Source organism: Vicugna pacos, chromosome 7, assembly GCF_048564905.1.
Source record: "Vicugna pacos chromosome 7, VicPac4, whole genome shotgun sequence".
In the NCBI taxonomy this organism is placed as follows: domain Eukaryota; kingdom Metazoa; phylum Chordata; class Mammalia; order Artiodactyla; family Camelidae; genus Vicugna; species Vicugna pacos.
This window is the reverse complement of record NC_132993.1, coordinates 11,076,849-11,104,282: the sequence shown is the minus strand read 5'-3', so window position 1 is coordinate 11,104,282 and position 27,434 is coordinate 11,076,849. Positions and strand designations below refer to the sequence as shown.

At 43.2% G+C, this 27,434-nt stretch overlaps 1 protein-coding gene across 1 annotated transcript in view; it reads left to right on the top strand.

The window, feature by feature from the left end:
• Nucleotides 1-27,434, top strand: part of MGAM2 (maltase-glucoamylase 2 (putative)) — a 77,407-nt gene that overhangs the window by 34,038 nt on the left and 15,935 nt on the right. The window contains 22 exon segments of the mRNA XM_072965347.1: nucleotides 157-281; nucleotides 1,137-1,225; nucleotides 2,035-2,084; nucleotides 4,689-4,856; nucleotides 6,042-6,197; nucleotides 7,331-7,460; nucleotides 7,527-7,615; nucleotides 9,196-9,350; nucleotides 10,359-10,527; nucleotides 11,128-11,224; nucleotides 11,699-11,811; nucleotides 12,280-12,405; nucleotides 13,958-14,086; nucleotides 15,365-15,472; nucleotides 16,940-17,002; nucleotides 17,772-17,906; nucleotides 19,473-19,557; nucleotides 20,892-21,030; nucleotides 25,984-26,117; nucleotides 26,399-26,433; nucleotides 26,535-26,651; nucleotides 27,204-27,352. Coding sequence (XP_072821448.1) covers nucleotides 157-281; nucleotides 1,137-1,225; nucleotides 2,035-2,084; nucleotides 4,689-4,856; nucleotides 6,042-6,197; nucleotides 7,331-7,460; nucleotides 7,527-7,615; nucleotides 9,196-9,350; nucleotides 10,359-10,527; nucleotides 11,128-11,224; nucleotides 11,699-11,811; nucleotides 12,280-12,405; nucleotides 13,958-14,086; nucleotides 15,365-15,472; nucleotides 16,940-17,002; nucleotides 17,772-17,906; nucleotides 19,473-19,557; nucleotides 20,892-21,030; nucleotides 25,984-26,117; nucleotides 26,399-26,433; nucleotides 26,535-26,651; nucleotides 27,204-27,352 — 2,561 coding nt within the window.

Here is a 27,434-nt window from a genome sequence, read left to right as displayed (position 1 = left end):
AAGACAGAGAGTGGGCTGGAGTCTTGGGCAAGTCGCTTCACTTTGGGGGTCTCTGTTTTTCTCTTCTTTAAAATGTCACAGCTGAACCAGATCACGTTCAAGGTCACTCTTGGCCCAAACAGCGTATTGTCTGATCTTTTTGCCTTTCTTGGTTAGAGAGAAGCCGTCCAGTGGAGGAAACAATTTGTGGAGATGCTACTGCCAGATGATAGGATAGGACTTCACCTGCGAGGGGGCTACATCTTTCCCACCCAGCAGCCAAACACAACCACAGAGGTCAGGTAAGCTCCTCCCTCTTCCAAGCTGTGACCGCTTGAGGGCTCCAGGGGGCAGGGTGTTATGGGAGAGGCAAACAGGGACTAAAAGTGGATAAACCAAAGGAAAACATCTCCAGTCAGTAATCTTCCTCATCTCCTTTCAAAGTCAGCCCACGATTGGCATCTTAGTCTTCATTAGTGTAAACGTAGCCTTGCTTCCTCTATATTCCATTGTCTTTCACCTTTTAACTGGATCAGATTGTAAGAATAGTCAAAATAATCATGCATGAGGACTTCCCTATAGTCAGAAATTGTCCTCAAGTAGATTCCCTTAGGCATGAGAGAATGCACGTTATATAGGAGATGAGAGTTATCCGGTGGAAGTCAACATAGGTTCAAAGTCAACAGCCAGAAAGTTTGGGTTCAAGCCTCAGCTGGACACATACCAGATGTGTTGCCATGGGCAACTTACTGCTGTGTTTCTGCTCATCATTTGTAAACTGGAGATGGTGGTAGTTCGAGGTCAACTTCTTAGAGTTATGATAAGGGTCAACTGAGATAATAGAAATGATTTAATGTATATAAGACACTTAGAAGAGTGCTGGCCACATGGTAGGCACAGTAAGTGCTGATTGTTAGTATTAACACAGACCCAGTTTTCAGCAGGAACTGCCTCCTTCTACCGTTTTCTTACACTCATTCACTGCTAACCTCTGCTGTCTACCCACGCCCTACTTCCGCGTTTTCATGCAGGGTCAGTATCCGCTCAGTATCTGGGATTGACTCTGAGGTTGTCTGTCCCTGGGGCATGTCGGAGGCTGGTTCAACATCATTCTATCTCTTCTTCATTCTCTGAAACTGAGAATTGCTTTTTTACAGTCGGAAGAATTCCCTGGGACTCATTATTGCCTTGGACTATAAAAGAGAAGCCAAGGGAGAGTTGTACTGGGATGACGGTGTATCTAAAGGTAGACGTCCTTCGGGTGCCATCACTGTGGTTCTTCGTGAAAGTTAGTCTTTGAAGGCTGCCCAGTATGGTACTAACCCTCTTATCACTGATGCTTATTTCTGTAGCTTAGCATCAATTTCTTCTTAAAGTTTGGTTAGCCAAGCGCATGCATTAAAACAGACTGCAGATGAGCAACTCGTACGGTGTTAACTCTACCAAAGCAAAAGACATTATTGGATTTAGTTTCCTTATTCTTTTCTCTGGGGGTCACTATTAGTACCAAATAATAATACATTTTGTTAATAGATCTGGAAGATACTGCTTTGGTTGCTATTGAGTGGTAAGTGTCTAATTAGTGGAGGGAGTTTTTCCACTGTAAGATTTCCATGTAAGTACCCCCCATAAGCTTATGGTCTCACTATGTAAGAATCCCGTCCCGCATAGACTTAGCGCTTATTAATATCCATTGACTATTATCACACTGTATGCAGGGCAGATAAAGATGAATAGGACATAGACATTGCCTTGGAGGGAGTCCTGGTCCAGCAAGACAGCTGCAGTGTGCATGTGGATAACCACAAATGCAAGTCAAAATGCTTTAAATGCCAACAATATGGTACCCCAAAGTGCCATGGAGTTCAGAGGAGGGAGCAGTTACTGTGGGTTGAAGTGGCCCCGGAAACCTCTGAGGAGGTTTGCAGAAGCAGGTGGGACTTGGGTAAGCGGAACTAGATAGCAAAGGCGTTCGTTCCTAGTGAAGAGAAGAGCAAGTCTGCACAACCGCTCGCTTCCTGTAGTAACGAGCCCTCCTCCATCTTTCTCTTTTAGATGCTGTAACTAAAAAGAATTATACTCTGTATGATTTTTCTGTCACCTCTGTAAGTACTGTTTTTGAGGTACTCACCGTGCATGTTCTTTTCTGTGGCAGCTTTTTGAGTTTTTGGTTTGCTGTATATGCTTGGTCATGTGGACTAGGGACAGTGCCTCACTTGCTATGGTCCCAGAAAGGATTAACATTAAAATGAAAGTTTTTAATCTGTGGCAGACACATAAGCCTATAGAAAATTGCTATGAGTTTGGTGAAGAACTAATTTTTTTCCGAAACAAAAAATCATTGAGTTTTATATGATGAGTCTTGGCTTCCAAGATGAGTCCTTGTTTGAGGGGGCGCAAGTGGGTGGGGGATGTGCGTGGGGGGTGGTGAGGTGTTCAGTGCCTTTTTGAGGTTCTTCCATAACAGCCTTCCTTTCCAGCCTCTAAAACCTGGCTGTGGGAACAGGTATTCAGTGGTGGTTTTGAGAGGTTGGGAGATGCAGAACATCACTTTGCCCATCTTAGAAGTCTGACTGTGCACGAGCAGAACTGTCTTTGGTGGGGATCTCTCTCCCCCACTTCTCTTTTCTTTCAAATTCATATTGCTTTTTAAATTACAGTTTTCATTTTGACATAATTATAGAGCCCCATGCAGTTGTAAGAAATAATACAGAGTGTCCCCTTGTACTCTTTACCCAGCTTCCTGTAGAGGAACATCTTTAAAACGATAATGTAATTTTACAACAAGAATATTGATGCCGGTACTATCAAGATATAGAACATTTCCATTGTAACCAGGATCCTTCCTATTGTCACACTTACGTGTCTCCCCACCCTGACCTCTTCCTTAGCTCCCAGAAACCACTAATGTGTTCTCCATTTCTGTAATTTTGTCCTTTCAAGAAGGTTATGTAAATGTAATCACACAACATGCAACCTTGGGGACTGACTTTTTTTCCCTTGGCATAATTCCCTCAAAACTCATCCAGGTTGTTGTATATCAAAAGTCTTCTCCTTTTTATTTCTGAGGAGCATTCCAAAATACAGATGGCCACCTTTTGTTTAACCATTCTCTGAATAAGGGTAGCTGGGCTATTTCCAGCCATGGGCTATGACAGATAAAGCTGCTATGAACATTCATGGACAGGTTTTTGTGTGAACACAGGTTTTCAGCTGTCTGGGATAAATGCCCAGGAGTGCAGCTGCTGGGTATTATGTAAGTGCGTGTTTAGTTTTTATAAGAAATGGCCAAACTCTTTTTCAGAATGGCTGAACCATTCTACATTCCCAGCAACAATGCGTGAGTCACCCAGTTTCTCTGCATCATAACCAGCATCTGATGTTATTTTTTTTTTAATTTTAGCCATTCTGATGAAAGTGAAGCGATATCTCATTGTGTGACATTTAATTTGTATTTCTCCGATGTTTAATGATGTTGGCCATCTTCTCATGTGCCTTTTTATTTGCCGTCTCTATTCTCTTAGGTAAAAGGTCTATCCAGTTCTTTACCCCACTTTCTAATTGGATTGTTTGGCTAATTTTTTTCTTCAGTTTTGAGAATTCTCTCTCTTTGTTAGAAAATACTCTCTTCTTGGATATATGGTTTGCAATTTTTTTTTTCAGTCTGTAGACTTCTCTTTTCATCCCCTTCACACTGTCTTCCACAGGGCAAAAGTTTTCATTTTGATGGGTCTAATTTATCATTTTATCCCATTTATGGACCATGGTTTTTGGTGTCTGGTATAAGAACTCATTCTACCTTTGATCTTCAATATATTCTCTTATTTTTTCTTAAAAGTTTTACAGTCTTATCTTTTACTTTTAAGTTTACTATTTTGAGTTAATTTTTATATAAGATGTGAGGTTGGGATGAATTTCATGTTTTGCCAACAGATGGCCAATGGCTCCAGCACCATCTGTTGAAAAGGCCATCCTTTCTCCATTGTACTGCTTTTGCCAAAAATCAGCTGGGCATATGTCTGTGGGAAGTCTGATCTTTTTAAACATCAAAATGTCCCTTTTTGTCTTTAGTCTTCAGTTCCACTTCCTTTGTCATAAGTCAACTTTGTCACTTTTGAACTGTGTTTCCCTGAATAAGTTATCTAATTTATCTGGGCTTTGGTCTCCTCATCTGAAGAATGGGGATCATTACAGCCTCAACCTCATAGTTTGCTGTGAGAATTGAATGATATAATATGTGTGAAGTGCTTAGCACAGTTCCTGGCACACAGTAAGCATTCATAAATTTTAGCTACCATCATTATCATTAAACTAAAAAGAAATAATTATTTGGGCACCATTTTGTGTGTATGTGTATGTCTGTGCCTTGGTGAGCCCATGAGTCTCTGTGTGTACTTGTGTCTTTTGTTTGCTTTTTGAGCACCTGTCTTGTCTGCTTGAAAATTCCATGATGTCAGGAATATATTTTCTGGGTAAGAGAACCAATAATTAAACAGTAAACCAAAGCAAACACAAGATATGACTGAAAGATTTAGGACTGTTAAGAGTCATGGTTGACAAATTCCCTGGGGACCCATCACTTGGCTCCATTTTGAACCTCAGAAGTAAAGGATACACCTTAGATCTCAGACAGAAAGATATTGAGTGGTATTTGGGCACAATTAGAATGTGATACACCTGGTCTCTAAACTGACTTTTCTCCCCCCTAGAACCGTCTACAGGCAAAGATTATAAATGATATTTATATGGACCCCAACAACCTGAAATTTACAGATATTATAATCTTGGGAATGGACAAGCAACCTACTGACTTTATCGTCTTCCATAATAATGCCGCCACCTCCATTTCAAATGTTGTCTACAATAATTCAACAAAGGTGGGATATAGTTCCATCCTGCAGGGCCCCTGCAGAAAGCATTGGCCTGAGATTTTGACAGCCAGCTCTCCCTTGCTCTTCTGACTTTGGGTGGTCCCAGAGACAAGCAGCTTGCTGGGAGACCGCAGGGAGGATGCAGAAGGAGAAACATGTGCATGTTAAATATGGACACTTGAGCTTTATTGGTGTTAGAACTCTGAAAAAACCAGAAGGAGTCGGGACCTTGAAGGAAGGCAGATCTTCTCTGGGCAAATTTAGAAGTAGACACGCTGACCCCAGATGGGATACAATAAAATACGAATCATCACATTGGTTCTAGAGAGTATTTACACGTGTTTTCTCATTTAAGTTAGAGACTTTCTTTGAGACACTTTTGATACTTTTCCTTAGTGTTTTAAGCTATTTTTATACCATCACAGAAAATGGGAGTTTAATAAAACACAAGGGGCAATCTGGTTTTGCTCTTATGGAAGATTCCCTTACATGATAATCTCTGACAAAAGATTCCAATTGTTGGTTGAATATTTCAAGCACTGGGAAATTCTGTTTCTTAGGGCAGCCCCTCCATTTTTGACGACACATATAGCAAAGGACAAGAGTTAGGTTTTTAGAATTAGGCTGGATAGGTTCTAATCCTAGCCCTCCTGTGCTTTAGCTGTGAGATCTTGGGCAAAGCACTAAACCTCTCTGAACCTCCGTGTTCTGTTTTGTAAAATGGAGATAGCCTTGTTATTCACAGCATAGGATTGCTTTGTGGGATTAATAGAGATAATGCGTATAGAATGGTTATCACGGTGCTTGACCCATATAAATGCTGAATAAAGCTAAGCTATTGTTATTACTGACATTATTATTAAAACGTGTGAGCATCATATCCAGGAGGCAATAAATCTGAAATGAAGCCCTGCCTGTGATCTGTACTCCTTAACATGATCAAAGATCTTTCCATTCAGTGTTCCACAGTGACTCCATGAGGTGGGAAAGGTCAGGAGTAAGCCAGGGCCATTTTCCTGGCAGGGAGATCAAAAGCCCCAGAGGAGAAAAAACAATATTACAACTCCTGTGGCAAAGTGGGGTTGGACGAAGTGCTAGCTGCCCCCCGACCGACTTCCAGACCGTCAGGGAAGGACATCGTCTGGGCGGTTCCACCTCACCTGTCACCTGTGGCTTCTTGTCTTTCCTCAGGTGGTGAGCATCACCGATCTTGAGGGACTGGTACTAGGACAAGAATTCTCCATTGAGTGGAAGCTTCCTGTTAGTGACCTGGAGAAGTTCAACTGCTACCCTGAGGAGCCCGCTGTCTCTGAGGAGAGGTGCAGGCAACGGGGGTGCCTTTGGGAGGTAAAGATCAGACGCAGACGATGCGGTGAACAGGAAGTTGTAAAAAGTGCCTCACAAGTAATTAGGCACCTAGGAAACACTTTTCAAATGCTGATAGGTTGAATGGTAATCGTTCTTCAGGAAGAAAATGATTCCACGCCAACCAATGAATTATTTTGTCAGTTTCGTGTGTTAGGTGGTCAGTGTTTCACTCAGGTTTCCTGAGTCAGGAAGAACTCACGGCCACTCTAGCTCTCTTTCCTCCAACCATGGCATTTAAAACCTCACTTGTTTTTTAGGTTTTTTTGGTTTTTTTGAACATAGCAATAATACACTGGGAATGCATTGAGTATTTTAAGTGATTTTTTTTTTCAACTATTGAAGAGGCCAAGCAGAAAGGTCAGACTCTTTCTCTCCATTTGAAAAATAGAGAGAATGAAGGCCGGAGAAAATAAGTGAGTTTCTCAAGACCACTTGAGGGGCAGTGGGGACACCGGGAGCAGAACCCAGCCTTAGGATCCCAGTCTCCAGACCAGGCGTCCTGCTGACACGTCACTCCTCACCTGTTAGAGGAGGCCAGTGTGTGTCTGAGTTTTCAGATGGATGCACTCATTTGCTTCCATGACAAAGTACCACAAACTGGGGGACTTAGCACAACAGAAGTTTAGTATCTCAGGGTTCTGGGAGCTGGAAGTCTGAGGTCAAGGTGTCAGAGAGTTGGTTTCTTCCGAGGGCTGTGAGGGAAACTCTGTTTCGTGTCCCTCTCCTGGCTTCTGGTGGTGTGCTGGTCATCTCTGGGGTTCCCTGGCTTGTAGAGGCATCACCTGGTCTCTGCCTTCATCTTCATGCGGTGTTCTCCCTGAGGGTGTCCAAATTTCCCCTTTTAATCAGGATCCAATCATGGTGGATTAGCCCTATCCTGATGAGCACATTCAGCTCGATCATTTGCAAAGATCCTATTTCCAAATAAGGTATCAGGTGCCTTATTCACAGGTACTAGGGGTTAGGACTTAACATCTCTTTGGGGGAACGGAAGTCAACCCACAGGAATGGGCATGGTATAAGAGACAGTCTGCGTTGACCACCTTCTTCAGTAACTAGAGCCTCGCAGTGGGGTGTCAGAGGCTGACGGAGAATTCCTCCTCTTGTTCCAGCCCACAACTGTCCCTGGCGTGCCCACCTGTTACTATGACACCATCCCTAATTATGCTGCCAGTAACATTCAGTACCTGCCTACGGGCATCACCACAGACCTTTCCTTCCTAACGGCTCCTGAATCAGCACGCGCGGCGGCACCACCTCCATCATCGCAGGGAAAGCTCCTCCCACCTGCAGCAGCAGCAGCAGCAGCAGCCGCCGCCTCCGATCCTCTCTCTGCAGAGATCAGCTTTCTCCGCCTGAGCGTGACCTACCACACAGAAAACATGCTGCAGTTCAAGGTAAGCCCGTGTTGCAGATTCTGATCCCCAAGACGAAGTTCTTAACTTACAGCTCCACGCAGTCACCGAAACACCTTTCAGTCCAAACCTCTCGTTTTACGCATGGGGCTGTTGAGGTCCAGAAAGGTGAAGGTCAGAAAGTTAGGCCAGACTAGAGCTGGGATGTGACCTTGGATCCTCCAGGCTGGTGAATTTCCTAAAAGGATGAGTGCCCTAAGTCATGAACATCCTCGAAGAATCATCCCTTAACCCTGAGAAGTGTGTCTGCTTTGTAGGAAGTCACGTTAGTGGCATTAACCCACTTCGAAGTTCAGAGTTATTTCTCTAGCAGTGGTTCTTAAACTTCAGCGTGCATCAGAATCACCTGTGAATCTTGTTAAAGGTGAGATCGCTGCGCCTTATCCCCCGGGTTCCCAGCCCGAGGATTTGCATCTCTAGCAAGTTTCCAGGTGATGCTGATGCTGCAAGAGCAGGGGCCACACCTTGAGACCCACTGTTCTGCTCTAACAGAAACACAGTGTGAACCACCTAAGTTTTCCAACAGCCGAATTTTTAAAAATGGATTTGAAAAGTAACCAAGTGAAATTAGTTTTAATAGCACTTCATTTACTCAGTATACTAAGATATTATCATTTTCCAATGTCGTCCAAATACAGTTATCAAGAGAATTTAATCACATTAAGTCTTCAAAATTTGCTGTGTGTTTTGAGACAGTGAGTCTCAATCCAGACAACACATGTGGTCTTGGAGACCGCCTTGGACAGCTCAGCTTTGGACACTGCTTTTCACACTTGAATGTTTGAGGAATCACCCTAGGGATCTTGTGAGAATGATTCAGATTCAGAAGGTCTGGGGTGAGGCCTAAGATTCTGCAGTCCCGGCAAGCTCCCAGGTGATTCTGCTTAACGTCGTGAAACATTGTGGAAGCTGCTTTTAGTCTGAGAAATGGTTTTGAGAAGCAAGGCTTTAGACAAAACTTGTCTAATACGTGAGCTACTAATATGAGGAAGAGGATGCCTGCTCATGCCAGATACTCCCTGGCCTTGCATAACACTTTTTACTTCTCATTTTTCCCACACATCAGACCTGTTAGGTAGGTAGGAACTAGTGGTAGGTGCAAAAGGCCAGTCTTAGGGAAGGAGATCTGCACGAAGTCTGGAAGCTCAAGCAGGAAGATGAGTCCGTGTGAAAACTCAGTTCTCTAATTTCTAACATACACACACGTGCTCACACGTAAACAGTCACATGCACATACATGTTCGCATACCACACACTCATAAACATACACACACACACACACACATTCTATCCATGAGATTCTATACCCTTAAATCATGAATTTTTGGAGGACGTGCCCTTGCTGGCTTTGAATGGGTCTTACTGAGGCATTTTTGGGATTCAGGCTCTGTATCAGGCACGGTGGGTGGGTAGGCCTCACACCTACTTGCTTTGGAATATTTGATGCCTCCTGCTGTGAGTCAGACTGGCCGGGAAAACACGGGAACTGAATTGGACAAGCGGGCACCAGGGATGGGAGGTCTGGGATTCCATCAGAAAGTTTCCTTCTCTCTTCTTGTCAGATCTATGATCCCAATAATAAAAGGTACGAGGTCCCCGTGCCTCTGAACACCCCACCCTCTCCAGTCGGCTCCCCTGAAAACTGTCTGTATGATGTCAGCATTCAGAGCAATCCTTTCGGGATCCAGATTCGACGAAAAAGCTCTGGCACTGTGGTGTAAGCATGCTTTATTTGGTCCTGATTAGAGCGGTTGTAGAGCTAATCATGGTGGCTGTATGGAAGCAAGTGAGAGATTAATCTTTAGAGACTCTACGTAAGTATGTTAAACAGAGCGTGGACCTATTGCCCCTACTTCAAAAGGGATTTTGTTTTCTATTAGTCATCAAGTCGACAAGAAAAATTAATCAAATGTTTAAAAACACTAAGTGATGCTTGTTTTTAGAGAAAGGAAAATACATGGTCAATTCACTGTTATTGTTAAGTAGAACAGGAAACTAATTACTGGTTACAACATATAACGTACGATGGAAATCAATTCTATGTAGCCTCGTTAAGAAATAGTAACAGAAGAGTCTGGAGAGATGGGCAAAGGTTACTAAGGCTTCTTACAGTCCTTGCTCCTACTGAGACTTTGGACTCAAAGCTTTTTCACAATATTAAGCCTGAAAGGAGTTGTCATCTCTCATCCTTTGTTCTGCAGCTGGATGGAATGAAGTGAAGGTGTGGATTTTGCCTGGGGCTGAAGTTCCCCGTCTGAGTAGAAACCGTCACCTGTGTGTGTCTTCAGCTCTCTCTGTCTTTCTGTTACCTTCTTTGATAGGAATTCTTTGGCCAATCCAGAAAAGTTGTTCTAAGAGTTTTACATTTTCTATTGGAAAATGTGCTTTTACCTTATCATTTATCCCTACATTTATTCAAGCTGATAGGCCAGGCAATGAGATGTAGAAATACAGAGTTGAGGGAGATGGGGTCCTTGTCCTCAAGGAGCACATGACTCAGAAAGGATTTCTGAGTCTTGCAAACCACAGAATCCAAATGCAGACACAGAACCTTGGCAGTGAGTTATGGCTATTGTTATGACCTGGGTCATCTCAAAGGATGTGAACCTGGATTCCGATGTGTGAACACTCAAGAGGCTTCTGAATCAACCCCACGTCCCCATGTAGCCCGTGTTTGCCCTGGCCTGTGCTCAGCTCAGCACCGAGGTCTGCCCTTGTGTTGCAGCTGGGACTCCCAGCTCCCCGGCTTCACCTTCAACGACATGTTCCTTTCCATCTCCACGCGCCTCCCCTCTGAGAACATCTATGGCTTTGGGGAAACCGAACACACAACTTTCAGGAGAAACATCAGCTGGAACATGTGGGGGATGTTTGCTCGAGATGAGCCACCAGCGGTAAGCACGGAAGAACAAGATTATCAATCAGTTTCTCTCTCTTGAAACTAATTTTAATCCATATGCCCATGTCTGGTACCCTATTCAGCTCCACCCTATACTAAGAAATTAATTCTACTCTCAGATGAAATAAGCTAACGTTATGGTCTTTCCTTAAAAGACTCCCTATCTATCTGTCTGTCTGTCTGTCTATCTATCTATCTTTCCTGTGGACTATAGATTTTATTTATTTCATAAACCATAAACTTTTATTTAATATATTCTGTGTGTCAGGCACACGTAGAATAAGATACTGTCTAATTTAATATGACACTGTCTTTGTTCTCCAGGGGCTTATGGGCTAGTAACAGGAGAGAGATGCAGAAATAATGGTAATACAATGTAATCATTGCTCTAATAGAATTATGTAGTAAACAAGGGGGGCACTTAGGTTTTTACTTGGGACAGAGGGAAGGATCAAGGCAGGCTTTACAAAGGACACGACGTTGTACTGAATCTTCAGTACTAAAGAGGAGTTTACTGTTTGGATTATGATGTGAAAACAACCTCTTGGCTTTTCTCTTTTTGATTACTCACCTCCTCTCCCCTTGACTCCCCCAGTACAAGAAGAATTCCTACGGTGTCCACCCCTACTACATGGCACTGGAGGCGGACGGTAGTGCCCATGGAGTGCTCCTGCTGAACAGCAATGCCATGGGTGAGACAGAGGCACACTCCCTGTGTACCTCCGTGATCAGCTGTGACCACTTTGGGGGAATCTGGAATATCAATAGAAATAAAGTCAAGGGCAAGGGAAGTGGAACAAATAAACCGACATCCCATTCACTGATTTATTCAAGTTTTACTGAGAGCTCTAGGCCAGGTGTTGATATGCAGTTTTGAGTAAACATGGTCCCTACTCGTCTGTGACCTTGTTTCACTGTGACACTTGAGCCCTCTCTCACAGAGTAATATAAGATGTTGGGACTGAGATTATGTGTGTGTGATACCTGAAAATCCGTCTCTAATTCCACTGCATAAGAGAGGACTTTCTAGAGGGGGTGGGCATTAAAGTAAGGGAGTGAAGATAGCAAATTTTAGGGCAGATTCCGTGTCTGGGGATTCATAGTTCTAAGGATACTCCACATCTTTCTCTCTCCCTCTTTTTCTCTTTTTTTTTTTTTTTTAACAGATGTGGCATTCCAGCCCACTCCTGCCCTGACATACCGCACCACAGGAGGAATTTTGGACTTCTATATGTTTTTAGGGCCAACTCCTGAACTTGTAACTCAGCAATACACTGAGGTTGGAAGTCACTCTATCCGTTGATAAATCATCCAATGTTTACTGGGTATTACCATGTGCTTAGCACTGAGAAAGGCCATTTTTTTTCTTAAGGCCCTTGGGTGTCCCTGTAACATTGTTTTTGTCTTTTCTGAAAGTCAGGGTTAAGTGGTAAGGGGCTAGAAAGGCATACTGATATCCCATATTTCTCAGCTATTTGCTGAGTGCCCTTTCTAAGACTCTCTAAACAATAGTAACCACTGAGTTCTCAGGTCTTCTAAAGTGGATGTTCTAGAACATGGGGAGACTGTCTATCACTCTGCATCCCTATGGCTAGTCCATATTTGTTTGAATTTCTTGCTTTTCTTGAGCGAAGCCTCTTAGATCAGACAGTACTCTGTAGAAATGCTCCAGTTACTTCAAGTATAGGGTAACCATCTTTTCTTCCCTAAGAAGTCTACTTGGATCCATTTTTCTTCTTTATTCTAGTTGATTGGTCGGCCAGCAATGATTCCGTACTGGGCCTTGGGATTCCAGCTGAGTCGCTATGGATACCAGAACGATGCCGAAATCTCCAGTTTGTATGATGCCATGGTGGCAGCTCAGATTCCCTACGTATGAAACCCTCACTCAGTCTGTGGTTTAATTAGTTATGGGAATATGTGGCTAATTATTGATTGAAATATCTCCATAGAAATTACTGATGGCTACTTCAGTATCAAGAAAATGTAGCTGTGATGCTAGGAAACATTGCTTGTTAAATTTATTTCATGCTGTCCTTTTCAATCAAGTGCTCAAAATTGAGAGTCACGTAAATCCTTGAGCAGTTTGCAGTGTGACTGGGAAATACTGTTACTGCTTCTCGCCAGGAGTATCCCGCAGTGGCCATGGCTGGGCTTTAAGCCATGGTGCTGGGACTTCTAGGTGAAAATCATTTCCTGATTATGGCCATTTTAGGAAATTGTACTGTGGCTGTTCTCGGAGAGGATGAATATAAAGTGACAGAATGAAAGAAAGCAGTTAAAACCAAGCCTTCACTTTCTCTTAAACACACATATACAGAAAAGCGTATCCTACAATGACAATCTGTCCCCTGGAGGTGCAGTCCGTTGCTCTCAACAAGCAGAATTTCATAAATAACATGCTCTCTCTTTTTTAATGATCAACTTCTCACCACTCATTCTCTCTCTCTGCTTTCAGTTCTCCTCCTGAGATTTTTGAAGGGCAATTAATGATTGGAAAACGAAAATAAAGTAAAGTGTTATGATGTTCTCATCAAAGATAATTTGAAACCTTCATCCAGGCTTAATTTTTTTTTCTTTTTATATACCACTATACCAGATACCTATTAAACATAAGTTAGAAGAAGATAAGGAAATTAAAAGATGAAAAAATCCATAGATCTACCTTACCAAGGCAAATGCTGTGAATAATGTATCGGTCCATTCTTTTTCAAACTTTGGCTCATGCACAGATCTCTCTGCTCCCTCAAACAAGTTGTTCCCAGAGTCTTAAGGCAATACAGGTGATTATCACCTTCAAGCTAAAAAGAAGCATCTCTTTTTTCAACTAAATATTAACCACCGTTCAACAATCATGGATTGAGGGAACTTCATGTGCAGAAAGCTGGATTGGTACTTTATAGAGAAAAGGGAAGGCAAGGTTCTCATCTAGAGGTTTATCCAGTCAAATGGGAATGGAAGAAATACACACGTTCTAGAAAGCCATAAAATAATGTAGTTCTAAGCGTGAATAAATGCAGTCAGGTTTACTGGAGGGGGAAGAAAAACAAGTATACCGCCTTTTCTGTTTCTCAGGCAAGTCTTGCCTTTTACCCTTGAACATTCAACAGCACATGGTTTGATAGGCTCACCGAGTTTGAGGTGTGAAGAGTGGGAAAGACATAAATTGAAGGAAGGAAGGGGGAGAGTTCCTCTTGGAGCAACAGAAAGAGAAGGAATGAGGTCAGGTGAACTGGATGTAGGAATCAGCAATTTCAATCAGCAGAATTGAAATGTCAGTGTAGGGGAGTGCTGAGGTAAGGAATTAAGACGGACCTGGGCTGGGGTCAGCAAGTAGCAGGACCTGGAGCCTGGCAGAGCAGGTCGCGTGTCCTGGGGAGTTCCGGCCGCAGGGTCCCCAGCATCTTGCTTGCTTCCTCTGGCAGGACGTCCAGCATGTAGACATCGATTACATGCACCGGAAGCTGGACTTCACCCTCAGCTCCAGCTTTCAAAATCTCGGCCTCCTGATTGAACAAATGAAGAAAAATGGCATGAGATTTATTCTCATTCTGGTAGGTTTTTAGAAAGATTAGATCTCGTTTTCTGTTTCTGTATTCATGGTTCAAAAACAGTATCATCGAGGGAAACTGGCTGAACAGTACATGAGACCTCCCTGAACATTTTTTGCATCTTCCTATCAATTTATAATTTTTTTAAAAGCGTTAAAAATAAGATAAACAGGGAGAAAGAACAAATGAAAAAACGGCTTGTAAAGACACACTGTAATATTTATTTTTTATAACTGAGTGTGACTGGGATGTAATTTATTATTACTGTTCTTTTGATAGAGTCAGAAGAACTATGGACTGAAACACTAAGTATTGCCACACGCATACACACACACACATGCACACGCACGAATCTCACTGTTTCAGGCTGTGCCTTACAGGGAATAGCTGTATCTTAGTCTCATGTTTACCTTAGGGGGTTCAAAAACCTCTCAAGTTACCATTACCCTTACTCAGCAGTGGTGAGGCTTAGGGTCCGGGCTCATTTCTTAATTAAACTCCCAAACAACTGAGTTCAGATCCAGAATACCAATTTACTGTTTCACATTGGAAGCTGCATCTTGATAAACACAGAAGTAGTTACCTGCAAATGATCCTTCCTTCTAGCTTCCAAAAATTACAGCATTGTTTGTTGACTTTTGTTCATTCATTCATTCATTCATTCAAGTATTAATTAAATACTGGGTCTTTGAAAATCGCTGTTCTAAAAGATGTGTGTGTTTATAATCTAATAAATCAATAAGATGACGTTCTTTTTCTTACATGGATTTTATCCTGTTGGAAAGAGACAGCCAATAAATAAACATTAAAAAAGTTTTGGAAAGATAGTGATGACTTAGACGATCCTATTTAGTGAAATAGGATACTTTTATGGAGAGTAGCTGGGGCAGGTGTGGGGTGGAGTGAACAGGAAGGCCCCTTTAGATGCATAAGTTGGGCCACAGAACAGAAGAGAGAAGTTTCATGTTCTTAAGGAATACTGCTTTACACTGTGGAAACCCAATAAATTGACTTTCTCCACTTGAGGATAATGTCTTATTAACCTGATTTATCCCTGGGAGTTATCTTCAAACATTGGCATACTCTTTTCCTCAAGAGTATTATAAAGAAACCTCAATATATTCTTTTACCTCCCGATTGTCCATGGGTGTGTGTGTGTGTGTGTGTGTGTGGTGTTGAGGTGCACCATTTCTTTCTGCACTGTCAATTGTTAAGATTTTGGAGAGGAATTTTCTTGGGGATGCTTTCCTCATGTTTGCTGTTTCAACCCTTTCGTTGTAGGACCCAGCCATTTCTGGCAACGAGACCCAGTACCTCCCATTCACCAGGGGGCAGGAGAACAACGTGTTCATCAAATGGCCAGACAACAGTGACATTGTCTGGGGAAAGGTAAGGCTTGGGAGAAGATGCCTGTAGTTAGTTAGCATCACCATGTCTTGACCAAAAGAGGCTCTTATTAAATCTTGGCAAATAGATTGGGTCATTTATACATTATGGATGAGTAGAAACCTGTCTGAGTCTGATTAGCTCAGTAAACATGAAGACAACCCGGGTTCCAGGTCTAATCTTCTAAAATACCAGTGAGCTTTGTTTTATTGCCTGGAAATGTCCTGATGTCCCTCCCCTTATGGATTCCAGCTGGTTGTTTAACAAATAAAGAATCCCTTTGAGAATGGCTCTGAAATCTGTGTCTCCTAGTCACCCACACTCATCTCTGACCCATGATGCTTCATTAGCCTCCATGTCTAAATAAATTTCTAAGTGCTATAGAGTATTCTCCTTGTCTTATCTTCTTTAATTCCTTTTTGTGGCTCCAGTCCTCATCCTCATTGTTGGATTCATAGCAACAAGATTTTAGGTGAACTTCCTGACTTCCAGATGGTGGTGGCTCTTGGCCATGATCCAAACTGCTCTGTAATTATTCTATGTTACTACCTATTGCTCTGGGTATGTGCTGTGCTCACAGTGCCTCTGTTGTTTTGTTTTTTGAGTTTCGTTTTTGTTTTTAATGGAGGTACTGGGGATTGAACCTGCAACCTTGCGCATGCTAAGCACATGCTCTACCACTGAGTTATTTCCCTACCCACCTCATGGTGCCTTTGAATGTTACCTCCTGAGCTCCCCCAGATAATATCTGCACTTCAAGACCAACATACATATTCCCTCTTTGGAATTCTCCCTCTTTCTCTCTTTTCCATATTGTTGCCCTCAGAGAAGAAGGCATACAACTTAGCACTTATGTTCCATCTGTGAACTCGTACAAAATGAGAACTGTTTCTTACTTAAATCCCAGCAGATGCAGATCGTAGATAAGTGCCTGGCATACAGTAAATGCTCACTCAGTGTTTGCTGAATGGGAGAATTAATTGATGTCTACAGTTAATGTCCTTCAAATGATAGATGAAGTTGCTTGATACTATGGGTTTTTGAATGCTGCATATACTTGGGATCCCCAATAAGTCATGATGCTGCTTGAAAGTATTGAGGCTAAGTTTATGGCTTGTGAATGGAAATCAGTTGTATTCCTTTCTAGTCACACTTAGCATTTGTGTTTTATAAGGGGAAATATGCTGGCAGGCATAGCAACGAGAACGGAATAATCATTTGCGAGGTGACTGCACAGAGGATATGTTTGAAATGAATTAATCATTACTTCCAAAAAATAAAATTTTGAAAATTCACGGAATGAGTCTCGAGACCCCAGCCTATTCTCACCTAACAGAATTTCATATATTCAGACCTTACAATGTAATTAATGACAAATATCCCCAAGAATTCATGGAGAAGCATGTGAAACATCTCATGGTCTGAGTGCACTGCCTTTGAAGGGTTTTAATTTTTCTCCTTTTTCTCTAGGTTTGGCCAGATCTGCCCAATGTGAATGTGAGTGGATCCCTTGACCAAGAAACTCAAGTTAAGGTATAGTTACCCACAGATTTTTGTCCACATCACCCTGAACATCTGGATACTTCTGAGTTTTATCTTGTTGTTTGGTAAAATTGCTCTAAGTTGAGTGCACTTGTCAACTATTAATATTTTTGCAGAAAAAAAATCCTCAAATGGAAAACTCAACACACACTCACAAATGAAGTACTCTTGTTGTGTTTTACTTGAATCTAACATTGCTTGAAAAATATTGAGGCGAAGTCTAGAATATTTTCACTGGAGAGATGATGAACACACTAGGTTTTAATGAATTGTCTTAACATAAAAGAAAACGTTAAGCCAGTTAAAAGGAGTAATAGCCTTGATCTGAACAGATGACGCCCCATCAGCCTGGACGTCCAGCCTCCACTCCACACTGCAACTCACTCTTCCCCGGGGACCAATGTCCTTCCTTTGGCCAGCGTAGAGAAAGCATTTGTACTCAAACGTGTGGTTGTTTCGACACTGACAGTTGATTGTCCACTTCATGAGATGAAATGCCCAGTCATACAATGAGTCCCGTCTTTGAAAGGGACGTAAGGCTATCTAATGTTCTAGAAAAATAAAAGATGAAATCCCCTTCCCCGGTCTCTCTGTGTCCACCGTAAGCTCGGTGCAGCCACCGCAGCAGACCTGAGGTTAGGGCACACACCGGGTGGACCGTGCCTTTCATGAGTCCCTGCTCACCTCCCCTTCCCGGCCCCCATGCCCCGCTTCCCGGACAGGCTGAGACCCAGCGTGAGAGCCTGTGTCACTCTTACAGCTGTACAGAGCCCACGTGGCTTTTCCTGACTTCTTGCGGAACAGCACGGCTGCGTGGTGGAAGAAGGAGATAGGGGAGCTCTACGTGAACCCCCGAGAGCCGGAGAAGAGCTTGAAGTTTGATGGACTGTGGCTTGTAAGTTACCCTTAGCTTTTACTTTGGAAATATGAGCAGTCAAAGCATGGGGAAGTGATTCAGAGACCTGCAAGGCAGGGAGCCAGGGCTGGAGGAGTGGAAGAGTGGATGCTGTGACCGAGTTGCGGTGCTGGGAGCCCCGGGAGGAGCAGGGATGATCGTGGGCTGCTCAGGGGCATCTTGCCTGGTGGAAGTTAGAGCCCACAGAGGCAGTGGCGTCACTGCTGGAGATTCTGCCAGAGAAAGAAAGAGGGACAAACCCTGTCTTCTGCCCTCTAACCTCTTGCTTCCTACTGGCCAAACCTACACAGAGGCCAATGCTAAGGGAGCCCAAGAGCCCGTCCTGTGTTACAGAGCAGAGCTGGGTGGGCAAGGCGTGAATCATAGGAAACACGTGTTCACTGTGGTGCTGGCCGGACTCCTCAGAGGAAGTGGCTTCAAAGGCCCTTTCACGCTTGTGATGCTTGTCAGTGGAGCTTAAGAACAGGGCTTCCTGAGACGTCTCTGGGACACATGCCCAAAGGCTCCTCGACCTGTGTTTTTCTAGAGATGGGAGGTGTATGGGGGTCTCAGTGTCCTCCCCGCTGTGCACAGGCCTGAGATCCTGGGCGTATTATTCTGGGCCAGCCCTGAAGAGCTTCTCCAGCCTGGGCCAGGCTACAAGAAGCCCGATTCACCCAGAGACAAACCTCCAGGCCACACTCAGTTTCCCTGGACACCCGCGTCTTTAGGACAGCTCGGCATAGAGCAGACACACAAACAAGAGGGCCCAGATTTACCCATAGCGAACAGTGACGACATGGGGTGGCTCTGAGGAACACAGACCCCGACAGCTTTGGGATGTTTGCTCCACTGGTGGGAAGCTGGTGCTGAATGAGTCTAAATAGCCAACAGTTCCCCCAACACTTGCCTTTGCCTTTTCGTCTGTCCCATTTAAGACCATCTAATATACAGAGGTTTAACTTTTTCATGGATGAAGTAGACAATGAGCATTCACCTCGGGTTGCTCTTTATGGCATTTAGGCCATAAGTCCCTGCGAGTTGTATGTGATTGCCAGATTTGTTTCTGAGTTACCAACAACCATATAGGACTTCATCTCCTGCAGGAAGGAAGATGCTCTTCCTTGTGCTGGGTCTGTGCTGATGTCAGAGTTAGTCTGAGCCATCGGACTGAGAGTAGGGGAAGGTGGTCGTAGGAACCATGGGCCACAGATAAAAAGTGGGACGTCCACATGTAGAAAAACGAAGATGGGCTTGTTATGGGGGAAGGTGAATCAAGAGGAGATTTTCTTCAGTCACGATTCCAGTATAATTTCAATATTTTTCCACGATGTAACAATCCCCACAAGCTTAAAAATGCCAAGTAAACCAGGAGTTCAACACTCTTCTTAAATCAACATGAATTCTTGGAGTCTGAGTCGATGCCTGAGATTGAGTGGTCAGTGAAGGGACCAGCTGGGGCGAAGGCCTGGATAGGAAGCGCTCGTCTCTGTGAGGTCAGTGTCATCGCGGCAAAGGCCATCCTGCCTCTGACACCGCGGCATCTTTTCTGCTAACTCATTGCAGGATATGAACGAACCATCAAACTTTGTGAATGGCTCTGTCAGCGGCTGCAGGGATGAGACTCTCAATAACCCTCCCTATATGCCACGTATGTAAAATGATTACCTCATCAAACTGCTTTCCTGCTCAAAACCCCTGCAAGTTTTTCCTCTGATTGTCAAAGTGAAGCCTAATTTTGGAGAGAGAAAACACTCTAAAACATGACATAAAATCCCAAATAGAATAACCTTGAAAAATAAAAAAAAAAAATAGCTAAATCAAGCATGGAAGTAATGACATGATGTGGTGTGAAAGAAACCAAGCAATGTACCTTGCATCTGCTTACAGTGGTGGCTACGGCCTGACTGCTACACCCCCACAACACACACACATCACACACCACACACATATCTCATGCACCACACACATCACACACCACACACACCACACATACACCACACACACACATCACACACCCCACATACACCATACACACATCACACACACCACACACACACATCACACACACCACACACACACATCACACACACCACACACCACACACACACATCACACACACCACACACCACACACACACATCACACACCACGCACACATCACACACCACACACATACACACCATGTAACACACCACACACATATCACAACATACCACACACACGCATGCACAGCACATACACACACACACATCACACACTCACCACACATACACACCCCACACACACACCAAACATGATTAGAGGATGGAAAGCTGGGCCCTGCACTCTTTCTGCCCATGTTCACAGCCGCTTCATGAAAGACATCCCCTGGTTGCCCTGTGGTACAAGAAGCAGAAAATCATGAGACCTTGGGTTCAAAGGCTTCTTAGAAAGTTGAGCTCTCACCTTACAGAAATCTAGGGAAAGAAGTGACTTGTGACTCCGTTTCTTAAAGGCCCTAGACCAGAGCTCCGTGGGATGGAAAATGGAATCCAAGTTTCTTGGTGTGTAGGTCACTCCCTCCCTCCCTCTCTCTCTCCTCCTCGTCCCTTCCTTCCTTAATTTAATGATTGTGTGTCAGGCAAGTGCTGACAAATTAGAAAGATTTAGCAACATTAATATAGTGACTGAAATGAGACTCATTCCCTTGAGAAGATCACCACCTAGTGGAAGATACAGTCATAACAGCAAAGGAGTTCATCGCATCGCGGATGGGCCGGGCCAGCGCTCCCGGAATGTTAGAGATGGAACAGGAAGGGTGCCTTTCTCGGCTGCATACCCTGCCCTTACCCTTCATTGATCATAAAGCCACAGGGCACTGATTTTGTGAATTCATGACACTGGAGCCGTTACCGATAACAAGGTTGTTGATTGAAACAAAGAAATGCCAAGATGGGGGGCATTTCTAGTGATTTTCAAGAAGTAACTCAGCATTTCCTCCCAGATTTGGAGTCCAGGGACGGGGGCCTGAACAGCAAGACCCTGTGCATGGAGAGCCAGCAGATCCTGCCTGACGGCTCCCCGGTGCGGCACTACGACGTGCACAGCCTGTACGGCTGGGCCCAGACCAGACCCACGTACGAGTGAGTGTTTTTGTCACTGGCGGCTAGATCATTTTCCACGTTGTTACTTTCTCCTTGTCATATGTACACATAGAGTTGTACCTCCATGATGTCGGGCAGAATATCAGGCATGGCTGCCCAAGCAACCAAAATACCTTTAGGTGTATGAATCCGGTAGGTCGCTGACATCACCCGTTTCAAGTGAGCAGGTGCTGTGTATCGCTGCAATGACTAATGTACTGCAGTTCCACCTTAAATTTACAGGATGTTGGATGTCAACTATACTTCAATAAAAATAATAAAGTGCGCAGGTAGGTTGTGTTCAGTATCTTCATAGATTTGTGCAGCCATCGCTACAATCAAATTTTAGAACATTTTTCGTCATCACCAAAGGAGACCATTAGCAGTCACTCCCTACCCTGTCCCCACCTCCTGAGCACCGGCAACCACTGACCTGCTTTCTGTCTCCATGGTTTGCCTGGTCTGCACACTTCATAAAAGTGGGATCATAGAATGTGTGCCCTACTACGTTCTTCTTATTTAAGATTGTCTAGTCTGCATCCCTTTCATTTGATATGAATTTTAGAATCAGCTTGTCAATTTCTGAAAAATAGTACCAGGGTCTTGGTAGGGATGGCACTGAATCCGTTGAGAAATCTGGGCAGTGTTGCCATCTTAACAGTATCAAGTCTTCTGATCCATTAACATGGGATGTCTTTCCATGTCTTGAGGTGTCCTTTATTTTCTCTCAGCAACATTTTATAGTTTTATAAGTTTTTTGCTATTATTTTTCAAATATTTTTCTGCCCATTTCTTTTTCTTTATTCGTAAGATTCTATTTATGTGTATGTTAGTACGTGTGGTGGTGTCCCACAAGCCTCTGGGGTTCTGTTTACTTTTCTTCATTCTTTTTTCTTTCTGTTATTCAGACTGGATCATATTTATCAACCTGTCTTCGAGTTTACTGACTCTTTCTTTTGCTAGCTCAGATCACCTGTTGAGTTTGGTCCCTCTAGTGAATTTTTAAGCTTAGTTATTGTATTTTTCAACTCCAGATTTTTTCTTTTCTTTTCTTTTCTTTTTGGTGGCTAGCATTTTTTAGCAATAAAATATTTTTTATTTTTTTCCTTTTTTTATTGACGTATAATTGATTTATAATATTTTGTTAGTTTCTGGTGTACAACATTGTGATTCAGTTATACATATATATATTCTTTCATATTCTTTTTCATCACAGGTTACTACAAGCCATTGAATATGTACATTCATATATATTCTTTTTTAGATTCTTTTCCATTATAGGTTATTACAAGATATTGAATATAGTTCTCTGTGCTATACAGTAAGACCTTGTTGTTTATTCTGTACATAGTAGTTTGGATCTGCTAACCCCAAACTCTCAATTTATCCTTCCCTTCCCTCTTTCCCCCCTGGTAACCATAAGTTTGTTTTCTATGTCTGTGAGTCTCTTTCTGTTTTGTAAATAAGTTCATTTGCATCGTTTTTCTAGATTCCACATATAAGTGGTATCATATGATAACTGTTTTTCTCTGTCTGACTTACTTTACTCAGTATGATAATCCCTAGGTCCATCCATGTTGCTGCAAATGACATTATTTCATTTCTTTTCATGGCTAAGTAGTATTCCATGGTACGTATATACCACATTTTCTTTATTCATCTGTCAGTAGACACTTAGGTTGCTTCCACATCTTGGCTATTGTAAAAAGTGCTCCTATGAACATGCGGGTGCATGACTCTTTTCAAATTAGAGTTTTCTCTGGATATATGCCCAGAAGAAGAATTGCTAGATCACATGGTAAGTCTATTTTTAGGTTTTTTCACTCCTTACTTTTCTTTTCTTTTTTTAATTGAAGTACAGTCAGTTACAATGTGTCAATTTCTGGTGTACAACAGGAAATGTTGTACACAATGTCCCAGTCATGCATATACATACATATATTCGTTTTCATATTTATTTTTAGTTATTAAAGGAAACTCCATACTGTCCTCCATAGTGGCTGCACCAATTTGCATTCCCACCAACAGTGTAGGAGGGTTCCTTTTTCTCCACACCCTCTCCAGCATTTATTATTTGTAGACTTTTTGGTGATGGCCAAAATCTGACTGATGTTAGGTGATAACCTCATTGTAGTTTTGAGTTGCATTTCTTGAATAATTAGTGATGTTGAACATCTTTTCATGTGCCTGTTGGCCATCTGTATGTCTTCTTTGGAGAGATGTCTGTTTAGATCTGGCCATTTTTTTATTAGGTTGTTATTTATTTATTTTTTTGGTATTGTCAACTCTAGAATTTCTTTTTCTTTTTTCCCAATAAGTTCTATTTCTATTGATTGTCTCTGTTTAGTGAGACATCATTGTCATACTTTTCATTGTTTAGATATGCTTTTCTTTAGTTCTTCGAACATATTTATAATATCTGATTTAAAGTTCATTGTCTGTTGGCAGCTTTTTTTCCTGTGTATGTGTCATACTTCCATGTTTCTTTTCATGGCGTTTTACAATTTTTGTTGTTTTAGTTTTTGTTCCTTATTTGTTTAGCAACTTCTCTCTCATTCTGTAGATTCTATATTCTCTTGGCGTGTGTGGCCACTGAGTTCTCTGGTATCTCCCCACGTCCTCCTTTTTAGACTTTTTTTCATTTTTAAGCCTGACTTCCTTGGGGACACCCTGGATCAGTACAATTCAGTGGTCAGCTAGTGATCAGTCAGAAGATTTCATTTGTCAAAACAAAACTTACACTGGACAGAGTTAAACAGGCAAGGGAGACTTTATTAAGGCTATTATAGTAAGAGAGAGAGACCAGAACTTGGTCTGAGCTCAACTCCACTGAAACAAAGGTCTGCAGAGTTTTTGAGAGCTGGGTAGGGAGTTTGTAGGCCTTTGCTAGTTGGCCTTACTCAGCGGAAAAGTAAACTTTTCTTATCTTACTTGGCAGGAGATAGTTTTACTACTTCAAGCAAGGAGACCCTGCTGAAGTTAGGCTCCCAGCCTCCTGCAGAGTCTCAGGATCCGGGCACTGTCTTCCTTGCTGATTACATTTCAAAGGGAAGGCTCCCAGGTTCCTGACAAAGACATTCTAAGGCTAGAAAACCAGTCTGTCAAGAGGCTTTTAAAAAGATTTACATCTCAAGGAAGTAGAGAAAGAATTTACAGTTCAATGTATCTAAAGTAAATGCTCTAAGAAAAGGGAGGTCAGGGTCCTGGAGTCGGGAGGAACCCAGCCTAAAGTTTCGTCAAGCCGAGGGCAACACGAAGGCCATCTCGGTTGGGCACCTTGAATGCCTTCTTCTCCGTCTTTTACCCTCTGCCAAGGGGATACACACGAGAAGGCAGCCTTCACACTTCAGGCAGTTTGGGAGACAGCCTGGCCTTTCACTTCCTGCTCACTCAGGGGCTCTGGTTCGGCCCGAAGTGGGTCAGGGAACCTCCCTTCACGGTTCCTTTCGGGACTTGGCGCACAGCCTTGGGCAGGTGCCCTCTCTTAGCTCCCCAGGAATATGTGGGGGGTTTTCAAAAGTCTCTAAGGCTCCAGTTTTCCAGGATTTACTTTTAAATTCCCAGCCACACTTTTCTTTGCCTCAGACTGAGCACCTACGATGCTGCCAGAAAGCTGTCCTGGTTTTGGTAATTTCCGGGGGGGGGGGGGATTTTTTCTCCTTGCTGAATTGAGCTCTGAGTCAAATCAAGTGGCCATAACCCTCTTGCAATAGAGACTTTTTCCTGACGACTGGAAGTTAGAAACAAGTATTTATTGTGTTCTGGGGATAGTGTTTTTAACAGAGCTCTCCAAAAGGTCAGAACTCTGGTTGCTACAAGGCTGCTGACTTCTGATGCCAGTGAACTAGGAATGCAGTGGGCTGGGACGTGCTTCACGTTAAAATCCCAGAGACCTCACTATCTTACCAAGATTTAGTAGCTTTTCTTGAATAGACAATTTGCATTCCTTTCTATGGCTGGTAAATGTCTGGAGTTCTGACATGGTCAGTAACAAAGCTTTTTTGTATCACTCACATCCATCCTTACCCCTTGCTTTATTTCAGGCCTTCATTACCTCTCACTCGAGACTAGTGTGTGTTTGCATCTCCATCTATTTTGGGATGTATTTCAGTGTGAAATATGGGAAGTGACCTAAAGGGATTCATTTCCAGAGCCAGCTTCTTTTCCTGACGTCCTTTATTGAATAATTTATCTCTGCCTATTGATTTGTGATGCTTTCTTTAGCAAATATTTGGATTATATCATATACTTATACTAGCATCTGTCAGTAGATTTTCTCTTCTGTTCCACTGATTTTTCTCTCACATTGTTTTTATTTTCTGGCTGCAGCTGCGAGCAGAAGATTAATCTTCCATCGAGAGATATTTAAACATCTTTTATGTGTATCTGCCCCGGGGTGCAAAATTTATCCTACTTTTTCAGGAGTAGCCTAATAGAGTGCTTATTACCAAAAAGCGCTGTGGTCCTATATACTTTTATTTGGATCCCAGATCTGCCTCTTGCTCTTTAAATGACTGACAAATTATCTGTCTTCTTTGAAGCTCAGTTTCCTGACAGTAAAAGGAGGCCAAGGTTGTGAGATAGCGCACATGAACGTGACCAGTGTAATACCTCGGATGGAGTCATTGTTCTATAAATATCGGTCCTCCACCCCACCCCACCCCTCCTCCTACCTCTGCCTATTCAGCTAATTTACTAGACTTTTTGTTTAAAGAAGGGACATCGACATTTTAGGTGATGCTGTCTCTCCAGCTGTTCTGCTGGGAAGTTCTTTGGGACTCTTGGCATCACTTTTATAAACAGTAGATGTTCTCAGGGAAGAAGCTCTCTGGCTCAGAATGGAGCGCCACTGCTGCCCCACGGTCCAGGCTGAAGCTACTCTGTGATAAAGTTCCATGACTTGTCCATCCTCAAATTCACCTTCAGCTCACCTCCCTGTTCCCCTCTGAGCAGAGCTGTGCAGGAGGTGACAGGACAGCGAGGGATCGTCATCACTCGCTCCACGTTCCCCTCTTCTGGCCGCTGGGGAGGACACTGGCTGGGAGACAACACGGCTGCGTGGGACCAGCTGAGGAAATCTATCATCGGTGCGTGGGCTTGTTCCCAGGGGCCCCTCCTGGAGGGGAGGGGATTGGACTGTGTGCTCTTCAGCATCGCTGGTTACGTCTAATCATCATCCCGATGGTCGGGAAAATCAACAGAAGCTGAGTTCTCTGTGGGTATGGGTTTTATTCTGCACCCATCTTTCGGTCTTTTCATCATGAGCAGCTCAGAGCTTTCAAATGCTGAGCGTGCAGAAGAGACAGGTCAAACCTACCCTTCCGAGGGGCCGCTCTTAGTCCAACATGGCTGTATCTTTTCATTGCAGGCATGATGGAGTTCAGTCTCTTTGGAATACCTTATGTAAGTCCTACAGGGGGCCATTACCAATTACCCAGGCTGATTTCAGTGCGTCTGCCACCCACAAAAGTCCCACCTCATGCTCTGGTTTTGCGTCTTCTCAGACAGGAGCAAACATTTGCGGCTTCTTTGGAGAGGCTGAATATGAGATGTGTGTTCGCTGGATGCAGCTGGGGGCGTTTTATCCATTCTCCAGGAACCACAACACGTTCGGGACAAGGGTGAGAAGCAGGTTCCACTGCAGAATTTTTGTGTCTTCACATCACAACTTCCTTTTCACCCTCAAAAGCCTCATACTTATTGAGAAAAATTATAAAAATCACCAGCAACTCTATTTCTTGGAAAACCCACAGAGTTCAAAACTCCAGAATTATCAACAGTGTTCAAGAATATACTTCTCATCTCTTGGGCGATTAATGCCTCTGAGGAGAGAAGTGTTTATGGCTCCCTCAGGGGCTGACGTAAAAGAGGCTCCCCTTGCTTCTAAGAACAATGGATTGGTACTGTATCTAAATCTATTCAAGTTATGAAGTGAGACTCATTGCTGTACACACGTGTGGGCCAAGGCTGGACCTGTGCAGGTACTGCGGAGTCCATGGTCAAGAGGAGGAAGCAAGATGTTTAGTAAGATGGCAGCTGTAGGGAAAGGGAAGGTTAGAAATTAAAGAAGAGTGTGTAACCTACATATGGGATATGTGCCTGCTGGTCCTTTTCTGATACCACTGATGGAGTAAAGAGGAAGTGATCTTTCATATGCTCCTTTATCCTTTCAGAGACAAGATCCTGTGGCCTGGAACTCAACCTTTGAGATGTTCTCAAGAAAAGCCCTCCGGACCAGATACACCCTGCTGCCTTACCTCTATACTCTGATGCATAAGGCTCACGTTGAGGGCGCCACCGTAGTCCAACCCCTTCTCCATGAGTGAGTACAGCCTGTTTCCCCAGGCAGCAGGTCTTGGATGGTCTTGTGAATGACCCTCTGCCACTCTCATAACAGTATGAGT